Source organism: Gadus chalcogrammus, chromosome 15 (genome assembly GCF_026213295.1).
Source record: "Gadus chalcogrammus isolate NIFS_2021 chromosome 15, NIFS_Gcha_1.0, whole genome shotgun sequence".
NCBI classification, from domain to species: Eukaryota; Metazoa; Chordata; class Actinopteri; order Gadiformes; family Gadidae; genus Gadus; species Gadus chalcogrammus.
Window position 1 is genome coordinate 7,583,414 of NC_079426.1, and position 10,548 is coordinate 7,593,961.

Consider the following 10,548-nt stretch of genomic DNA (forward strand, 5'->3'; position numbering starts at 1 on the left):
ATAGCCTATTTAGAGTGGAAACTACTCTATGTAGTGAAATCATTTTACTCTAACAGTGTAAACAGATCAGTGTTAAATGTTTTTACACATTTCATTGTAAATTGTGACACAAAATAGAGTAAAATTAACTCTGAAAATCTTACACTGGCTACAGAGTAAATTTTACACTCATTTAGGGTGGGACCAAATGTTATCTGACACAGAGTTAAATTAAACTCTTAAAGAGTAAAATTGACACTGTTTTTTCAACCATAGGCTGCACAAATTGCAAAATAAACCTCTGGCATCCTAGCGCCAGGCCCAGATTAGTAATAATGCCAGCTGCACCTAAAAAGGTCTACTTTAAATATTATACAAATACGTATATATAAACACGTATATACATACGTGCCTTTTTTTAATGACGTCTTCCGAGTAGCGCTAATAACATAGATAATAAGCAATGATTCACAATTGTGCGAATTCCCTACTACACCAAACGAGACTCGTAATGGTAGGTAAAAACAATACTTTATTAAAGCATGCAATTATGATGTAGAAAAAATTAAAATAAACAAAGTGCTTGCATGATAATGAAGCCTATACCAGTTGTGGTGGTGCCTTATCATTTGTTTACCCATTACACAGTGCTCAAAGACACTTTACAGAACAGAGAAAATAAGAAAAATTCAACTTTAATATTCAAAGCCTAACAGATAAAAAAAAAACACGATAATAAAAAATGTTGAGTCTCTCTGAGGTATTGGTATGCCTTTGGACCATTGTAGATGGAGCATGAGTGCAAACGCTCTGCAGTCCTATGTGTGTACTCATGCTTTGCCACAAAGTCCATCTTAAGATCTGAAATGTTATGAGCAAAGATGAATTAGTCCCCTTCAGATAATAACCAAGGATTTTAATAAACGGTAACAATAACATGTACATGAATTTCAAAGTGCTAATTATGTCTTACCTGAGTAGAATGCAAGCGTATCACTGAGCTCTTCATTAATGAGGTTATTTTCCCTCAAATCCCCCAAAAGATCCTTCACTGTGGTCTTTGCCCTCTTTTCTCGCTCCACTCTTGCCAAATGTTCATTGACTTTGGCCTTAACAGCAGTAGGAGAAGCAGGCAAGGTATAGCCATGATCGTAGTAGAAAGAGGGATGAACATGGTTTGAGTAATCTTTCACTAGACATGGTCCTAGTAGAAAAAATGAGGGATGAACATGGTTTGAGTAATGTTTCACTTCACAAACATCACTTTGACACCACTAGTTTATGGCCCACATCCACATTCTTTCTTATAGTCATCAGCTATCAAAGCCAGTTTTTTGTGAGTGTGTTTAATATGAGTGGCAGCAAAACAAGGGAGATTTTAATATGTCCAGGAACATTATGATATGATGTTTAAAGTAGAAATACTCACATCATTAGGCTGAGGTTGTGGGTGTGAGGTTGTCATTTCTGGGGAATCCTTAGAGGCCACGGACAGGCTTTCTTCAGCTCTTCTGGAGGTAGATGTAGCCCTGCCCTTTACCAACAGAAATGATGAGACATTATGCATAAGACATAATACAATATATAAAAGGATAACTTTGTTTGACAATATAATATTTACATTTATGAATGCTAATAGCCTTATGATGATACACCTACTTTTTGGAGGTGAACCGGGAAGCTGAAGAGGGATGGAATAACACCATCACGTAGTCTGACAATCTGAACTGTCCTGTCAAAATCAGCCTGCTTAAAATGTTGACTGCAGACAATTGAACAATCACTTGCAGTGAATCCTTCTCTCCTCAAAGCCACTTCCCACTTCTTCCTCACACCTTTGCCTTTGGGAAACCTTCAAAAGTGTCAGATGTAATCTAGGTCAGTGCTTATGGAATATGATTTATCAAGTCTCATTTCATAGCCGGGTGAACACATAGCCTAATTCAACAGTAATTCCAAGATGACCCCATTCCAGGTGTCAGGTGGGGCAGGGCCTTTTCCTGTTTATCACACATTTTGTCCCACACATTTCACTAAGGTGGGCTACACAAAAATGGGTTGGAAAGCTAGACGAGCTATACTGTATAGCCACTGTCCATCTGATTGTCTACTTAGTTAATATTACCCCCCCTACACAATCTGGACGTTGATCCTAACTTTTAGCCCTGTCGGCTTTTACAATCTTCATCTTCATCATTTATTCATTCAAGTATGTCATTTTTTCATTTCATTGACAAGCAATTCTACTCAAACCTTTTCTTACTCATCAAAATTATGATTCCTATACTTGCAAGACCATATTCTTATTCCACTGTGATCCTACAAAGAGAAAAGCATAAAAAAATTTAAGTGAACAGCAATGAAGCCCACGTGCTGGAGGAATAGGGCCAAAAGCAAAAATGGGAAATCAAACAGGAATAACTATTCTAAATCCGTAGAAAATGTTGTACATCAGAAATATTTACATGGAGACGGGAATGTCCTGAAACTTCAATCAGGATCAGAATGTCCTGAAACTTCTCGGGTGACACGATGGGGTCGTGAACTATGACCCTGAAGTGGAATGAGTGTGGAATAACAGGGCGTTTCCTTTTCAATTTAATCCAAAATCATGTCTAATATGTCTCATATTTCAAAATCTAGTGGGCTTTTAATTTGAAACTACACATCAGAATGTTCTGAAACTTCTTGCGTGACCCCATGGGGTCGTGAACTATGACCCTCAAGTGGAATGAGTCGGGAATAACAGGGCATTTTCTTTTAAATCGAATCCAAAATCATGTTATATGTCTCTTATTGGAATGTTTGGTTGGCTTTTATTTTGAAACTCCACATCAGAATGTTCTGAAACCTATGACCCTCAAGTGGAATGAGTCGGGAATAACAGGGCATTTTCTTTTAAATCAAATCCAAAATCATGTTATATGTCTCATATTGGAATGTTTGGTTGGCTTTTATTTTGAAACTCCACATCAGAATGTTCTGAAACTCCTTGCGTGACCCTATGGCAGTCATACTCAAGTAGCGGCCCGCGGGCCTTTTGTGGCCCGCGGGGTGTCTATTAATGGCCCTCGAGCTGTTTTGAACAGTTTTTTTAATTATAAAAAAAAAAAAAAAAAAAAAATCGTGCTGGGCGCTCTTATTTTGAAACCGCGCGCCGCGATCTCAATACGAGGATGGGGGTTGCAACGATAAACAGATAGCACTCCAGCCCACAGACCGCTCCAGCCCTCCCAAACTCGAGGCAGACAGTCCATCTCAGCAGCAGCCAAGGCCGATTTAGGGTCGTTTTAGACGCAGAGACGTAAGCACGTAATTTACACAAGGGACTTGTTTTAGACAAGTTTTGATTTACGGTTCCTTTAAGGTTCCTTAAGGATTGCGCGTGTTGCAAGGGGATTCTCCGCCAGAACAGTAGGGGGAGCAACGAACGAATCTGTGGGCGTGGAAGTGGAAATCGCTGGCTTGTTTATATTTATAATTATCATAATTCGTTCTTGTGTTTTCTTCTTCTCCTTCTTCAAAATTCTTCATTCGCTTCTGTCACGGCCTTTTAAAAATGGCGCTATTATGCTGTAAAACCGGAAATGTGAGACTCCTGAAAGGATGTGGTTAGCTGGCCAATCACAGTCTTTGCGAGCTGCGTAGGGCCGTAGTGTTTCAGTCGCATAGTCAGTAATTTTGGCCGACGCACTTAAGCAGGGATATTTTAAGCAGGGATATTTTTTTCAGGGAGAAGCCGACTCCACCCTTAAGATACAGACGAGGAGATATGAATTAGAGTGGACAACATGGATCTGCCACCCTTATGGACCCTTTGTTACATTATTTAATACATTCAGTTAATAGTCTGTAGAATTTCCACATCATCACTTATTTATGACATTTATCTTCTTTTAAGTGCCATTTCTTTCTATTCTTTCTCTCAATAATGAGCAGAAACATTGAAGAGGCTGAGATCAAAATGTGTATAAACCTGTACTGTTTCAACCTTCTGTGTTTAAAAATGTATTTCCTGGTCAGTAGTAGTGGTGCAACGGTTCACGGGTTTCCCGTGATCCGTACGGATCAACCATCACGGTTCGGGACGCAAGTGATCCACGGATCGGCTGATAAAAAAGTTGTGCGTTGACGTGATCAGCGCATGTTTAGAGGACAATTCCTGTATTAACAACATCATCAAGTATCGTAGCGAAATACAGTTTTTTGTTGTGTTTTATTTGGCGTTCCGTAAATCCCATTGAAACGTAAACCGGAACCGGAACCGGACGTGTTTAGGTTTGGTTGTAGTCTTTTCGCTCGGTTCGCCGTATCAACAGTAGGGCTAGGACCGAGCGAAAAGACTACAACCAACCCCTCTTGCCATGAGCAATGAGTCTCCCAACCGAAATCAATGGATTTACAAAATGCCAAATAAAACACCACGGAAACTATATTTCGATACCAAACTAAAAAAATGAAGATAAGGATGTTTGCATTGCCTTGGGAGAGTGTAGACACTAAACGCTCCCCAGGCAATGCAGACATCCTGAATTGTAAATCCAGGGTTAGGGATTATTTACTATCCTATCCATGTTAAAAAGAAGAAGGAATAATGCCTCAGAATGCACATTTTTTTTAATATTGACCATGCTTAAAGGATGCAGGATTATTTACCAAATTTTTCACTTTATTTTGTTTTTACACAGTTGAAGATTTTATTTAAAGTCACATTTGTCTTGTTCTCTTTATTGTTGTTGTTGATCCGAAAATGATCCGACCCGTGACTCAAAAACCGTGACCCGATCCGAACCGTGAGCTTTGTGATCCGTTGCACCCCTAGTCAGTAGCGCAATGGTATTCAGAAACGGCAAAATACAGTTTGCGCCAGAACACGCCTCCTCCTTCCGCCGAACCGCCCCTTGGGGCGCATGATCAATCCCTAATTTACCGGCGAGTGGCGGTGGTGGGAAAAGAACGCTCTGCGCCAGTTGTAAACTAGTAACGACACATGCGCCAGTGACTAAGTCACTTGCGCCGGATGCAAGATAGGGCCCTGAATGTCTCTCAGGGCTTCAAGTGCGTTCTACAGGGGAACCAGAAGACAGATACGCTCACTATGAGGAAATCATCCTCTGAGGTTTCCTGTCCTGTTGAACCAGTCTGACTGACGACCTTAAATGGACTTCCTCATGACGTTTAGATCACAACCACATCCCCAGATCTTGAAATTACAATCATGACAATAATACAATTATAATGGCCATTTTAATAACATTAATAATACAAATACTACAATAATAATTATTATAACAATTATACAGATGTTACAATAATAAACATAATAGTAATAATTATTATAATAATACAGTAATTATCATAATAATCAAAATGTTCGAAGTAAAACGCTAATTAGGTGAGTGCTGCATGCAGCGCTCACCAATTGTTCTTCATAAGCGTTATTCTTTCTTTCTTTCTTTCTTTCTTTCTTTCTTTCTTTCTTTCTTTCTTTCTTTCTTTCTTTCTTTCTTTCTTTCTTTCTTTCTTTCTTTCTTTCTTTCTCTTTCATTATTTCTTTCTTTCCTTCTTTCCCTCCTTTTTTCTTTCTTTCTTTCTCTACCAACTTTGTGATCTATCATATCATATATATATTCATATTTTAAAATATTCAGAATTGCTTGGACATTTATCTTTTAAGTGCCATTTCTTTCTATTCTTTCTCTCAATATTGAGCAGAAACATTGAAGAAGCTGAGATCAAAATGTGTATAAACCTGTACTCTTTCAACCTTCTGTGTTTAAAAATGCTTTTCCAATGAAAACATATTAAAGTGAAGGTCAGCTGACGTCTCGCTGTGTTTGAGCGTCAACAGAGTGATGTTATGAATGGACAACCCTGTCTCATCAAAATTAGGTTCTCAGAGAACTATAACGTTAGTTCTCAATTACGTTTGTCAAAAAAACGTATTTTGTCTGTGATTACGTTTTATTGAACGTATCGCAAATACGTTCGTTCTCAGCCTATTTTTTGCCATTTATTGACCTCTATGATTATGTTTGGTTGAAACGTATCCCAGATATGTTAAATGTCAACGTATAGCACATTATTGTCATTAAGGCATGTTTCCCTTTCGGGGAACGTTTCATGTAATGTATTTTGTCTGAAACACGTAGGCCTATCTTGGCCGTGAATATGTTTTATCGAACATATCATTTCAGATGACCCATCCAAGATTTCTATCGGCCTCCTATCATACAAAGAGCAATATTGTCTGAGTACTATGCCGAGAGGCACATACAACATAAAGTATAAAATAGTCCTAACAGACTTGCATCCACTGGAGAATGCTCGATCGTAGCCGGCGGCTTCATTACAAGCACTAATCCATCTTGATCTGTGAAGTTGATGAATTGTCACTTTTAGGTTTTCTACTGCAGTTACCAAAAAAAGAAACATTTGGAACATATGCGCTGTGGCAAGCACATGGTTTGCATGTATACTTCGAAGGCAAAAAAAATCTAAAATACCAGAAAACACAAAAACCTACATTCAACCGGTGGGGTATGGCCCCTGACTCTCTGAGGAGGTAGGTACCTCCAGGTACCCCCTCCATGCCAGGGCGCCCTGAATTTATGTTTATTAACAGCTCCTCCACCGGGGTCAAGACAATTTGAGGGCCAGATCCAGTCTGCCGACTGTCGGCCTTTTCACGATTGGCTTAAAAAAATGGCTTATTTAAATTTATACCAATACGATGGTGGGAAAAGCATACCAGTTTGTATGTTTTTTATAGGCCCTACTTAATTTTTATACTTGATCCGCTGACCGCTTGGAAGCCATCGGAGTACACGTCCCTGCAGGACGAAACTGAAATGGAAAGCTTCTGGGCTGAAATGGCAACCTGGAAACATAAGGTAAACAATTAATTTAACTTTCCTTTTGGCAGGTGTGGCTTGGCTGTGTTGCTATAAAATTGTCACATGCATATATTGTCATGCATTTTGCAAATTTTGCATGTTTCTATCTGAACTTTGTTAATGGATCAACCTACAGTATACTCACAGTATTAATCAATAAAAAAAATCAAGGTATGTTTTTCCATTGTGTTCTTGATGCATTTTCCATAGTTGACACATTTGAGAGGCTTGCTGCCGTCGCCAAGCTGGTCCTGGTGTTGCCCCATTCCAATGCAGATGCTTAGAGGGTGTTTTCAGTTGTGGGACTGAACAAAACCAAGACCAGTAATAGCCTAGCATTGGATGGCCCCCTGTCCTCAATAATGACCATAAAGATGGCCGACCTGGAGCCCTGTTTCAAATAGGAGCCCCCCTCAGATGTCATCAAGGCCTCCAAGAAGGTCCCAGGCAAGTATAACCGTGCCCACAGATCATAGACAAGGACTTTATCCAGCTTCTGATCTGCGTCTGATACTGATAACTTCATTTTTAGTTATTTTTAAGTTTAAACACTTTATTTGTTGCACTTTATTTGTTTCTAATGGACCATATTGTCCATCTCAAGTAAGCCGCCCCTATCAATGGCTTTTGGCCTCCCCACAAACAACCAAAATGCAGGGTACAACATGGGTTCAACATCAAATTAATTCAAATTCTCTGATATCTGAGCCACCAACTTGTGTGGCTGCGTGCGCGGCTAAATTTTGGTTACCCCCGACAAAATCTCACTCCAAGGTTTTTTGAAAAGTTGGCAGCTCTGTTATAGAAGCAGCAACATATGAATCACCATCGCAACGATAGACAACGTTGCATCAACTTACAAACTGAACATAATTCACTGACTGAAGAAAATAAAATGAAGTGTTATTGCTACAAATGTTAGCGACGCACATTAAATGGCCGAAACTATCTTAAAATGTTGAAATCACTCATCCACTCTGTTTTGGCAGAGAACCTGGATATTCTGACGTTTGCTGTTTCTTCGACCAGTCAACCAAAGAACGGTCATATGGGTCGCTTTGGGTCATAATGACGAACAAAACTATTCTGTCAATTAGGTTGGAGATCATGTTGAACGAAACATTTGATACATCAGCGGCAGCCATCGTGATCGTTTATGAAAAGCCTGCTTGTAATATTACTACCACCAGACAGGGATTAACGCACAGGCTAGCCAAGACTGCAGCCTAGGGGCCCAGGTGTTCAAAGGGCCCTGGATTGGCCAGACTATTTAACATTTTTACTTGAAATAAAAAAAAACTTGACCCCTATTGGTCATAACATGATACATAATAATACATCACGTCTACTGGACAGAATAGCGGCAAGATTTCAGAATAGTTGATGTATAGCACTAAGACTATTTAAGACTTGTGCTGCCTGCGACTAATAATAATAATAATAATAATAATACATTTAATTTAGAGGCGCCTTTCAAAACACCCAAGGTCACCTTACAGAGCATAGTCATCATACATTTTTTAAAAAAAAACAAGACATTGTGGAAAAAATAAATAAATAAATAAATAAATAAATAAACATAAGCAATAAGAAATAAATAAAACAAAAACAAGACAAAACAAAACAAAAAAACAATCAAAACAGTGATCAGTTAGACGTTGTGTGCGAGTTTGAACAGGTGAGTTTTGAGTTGTGACTTGAAGGTTGTAATGGTGTCTGACTGTTTTATGTGTGGGGGGAGGGAGTTCCAGAGCCTGGGTGCTGAACAGCTGAATGACCGGGCACCCATTGAAGTGAGTCGTGATGTGGGGATACATAGTAGTCCAGCAGAGGTTGAGCGGAGGGAGCGGGAGGGAGTGTATTCTTGGAGGAGGTCGCAGAGATAACTGGGGGCTAGGTTGTGGAGAGCTTTGTAGGTGAGGAGTAGGGTTTTGTATTGGATGCGGTAGTGTACTGGGAGCCAGTGAAGTTGAATGAGGACAGGGGTGATGTGGTCAGATGATTTGGTGCGGGTGATGATCCGGGCGGCTGAGTTCTGAATGATCTGCAGTCTGTTGATGAGTTTGGTGGGGAGTCCGGTGAGGAGGGCGTTGCAGTAGTCTATGCGTGATGTGACAAATGAGTGAACTAGGATTTCAGTGCTGGATTGGGTCAGTGATGGGCGGAGTCTGGCGATGTTGCGGAGGTGGAAGAATGCAGTCCGGGTGATGTTGTGAATATGGGGTGCGAATGAGAGAGTGTTGTCCAGGATGACGCCGAGGCTCTTGACTTTGGAGGAGAAGGGTACTGGGAATCCATCGATAATTATGAGTGGAGCTGGGGTGTGTTGTGATTTAGTGAGGGTGGATTTGGATCCGATGAGCAGGGCCTCGGTCTTGTTTCCATTGAGTTTCAGGAAGTTCCTGCTCAACCAGCTCCGGATCTCTTCCAGGCACGTGATGAGGGAAGTGGGGGGGATGGCAGCGGTGGGTTTGGTGGAGATGTAGACCTGTGTGTCGTCAGCGTAGCAGTGAAAATGGACCCCATGGTGACGGAGGAGTGTGCCCAGCGGGAGGAGGTAAGTGGTGAAGAGGAGTGGACCCAAGACTGACCCCTGGGGGACACCCAGTGAGACACCTGAACACCCAGACTTGTGGTTGCTTAGTTGAACAAATTGTTGACGGCCGGTGAGGTAGGATGTAAACCAGGAGAGTGCAGCACCAGTGATCCCAATACCAGCTAGGCGGTCCAGGAGCAGAGGGTGGGAGATGGTGTCGAATGCTGCGCTGAGATCGAGGAGGATGAGAATGGTGAGTAATCCAGAGTCGGCTGCAAGGAGGAGGTCGTTGGTGATTTTGACTAGGGCTGTTTCAGTGCTGTGTTTTGGACGGAAGCCAGATTGGAACGGTTCGTGGAGATTGTTAGTGTCGAGGTGGGACTGTAGTTGTGCGGCAACCACCCTTTCAAGTGTTTTGGAGATGAAAGGGAGATTGGAGATGGGCCGGTAATGGTTAAGGTCAGTTGGGTCAGCACCAGGTTTTTTCAGGATGGGAGTGATGGCAGCCAGCTTGAGAGTGGGGGGTACAGTACCAGTAGTGAGGGAGGAGTTAATTATGTTGGTGATCATGGGGGAGATGGACGGAAGACATGCTTTGACAAGGGAGGTGGGAAGAGGATCGAGCTGACAGGTGGTGGTTTTGGCTTTGCGGATGAGTTCTGAAACGGTCTGTTCTGTTACTAGGGTGAAGTCAGAGAGGGAGCTGATGAGAGGTTGGCCAGAGGTGATCATCCAGGGTGGGTCATTAGAGGGGGTGCGAGATGAGGCCAGTTGTTGGTGAATGGTGTTGATTTTAGAGCTGAAGAAGTCAAGGAACGCAGTGCATTGGGTGGTGGAAATGTCTGGAGGGAGAGATTTAGGAGGCTGAAGTAAGTGGCTGACTGTTGAGAAGAGGACTCTGCTGTTGCCTGTACCAGTGTTGATGAGGTTGGAGTAGTATGAAGTTTTGGCAGTAGTGAGGGCATTCTTGTAGTGATGGAGGTGGTCCGAATACATTTGGCGGTGTACAGTGAGTTGAGTCTTTTTGTAGAGTCGACGACCAGTGGCTTTGAGCTGGCGCATATGAGGAGTGAACCAGGGAGCAGTGTGGGTGAATGAGACTGAGCGGGTTTTCAGGGGGGCCAGGGTGGTGAGGGA

General features: G+C 41.6%; 2 protein-coding genes across 2 annotated transcripts in view; one reads left to right on the forward strand and one right to left on the reverse strand.

Annotated features, from left to right (window-relative positions):
• The window catches only part of LOC130404184 (NLR family CARD domain-containing protein 3-like), an 80,578-nt gene that overhangs the window by 29,706 nt on the left and 40,324 nt on the right, over positions 1 to 10,548 (forward strand). The window lies entirely within an intron of this gene.
• LOC130404446 (THAP domain-containing protein 6-like) lies at positions 191 to 1,994 on the reverse strand. The gene is made up of 6 exons (XM_056609163.1): positions 1,945 to 1,994; positions 1,639 to 1,831; positions 1,411 to 1,513; positions 953 to 1,132; positions 810 to 840; positions 191 to 194 (listed from the first exon to the last, which is right to left on the reverse strand). Exons 1-6 carry the CDS (start codon positions 1,992 to 1,994, stop codon positions 191 to 193), a joined length of 561 nt encoding a protein of 186 aa, XP_056465138.1.

Excerpts from the sequence above, each read along its gene's own strand:
- LOC130404446 (XM_056609163.1), bottom strand. The coding sequence starts at position 1,994 with ATGTGTGATAAACAGGAAAAGGCCCTGCCCCACCTGACACCTGGAATG. Across the intron at positions 1,514-1,638 it reads TCCCGGTTCACCTCCAAAAA|GGCAGGGCTACATCTACCTC; the intron begins GTAGGTGTATCA and ends CTGTTGGTAAAG. Across the intron at positions 841-952 it reads TACGCTTGCATTCTACTCAG|ATCTTAAGATGGACTTTGTG; the intron begins GTAAGACATAAT and ends ATAACATTTCAG.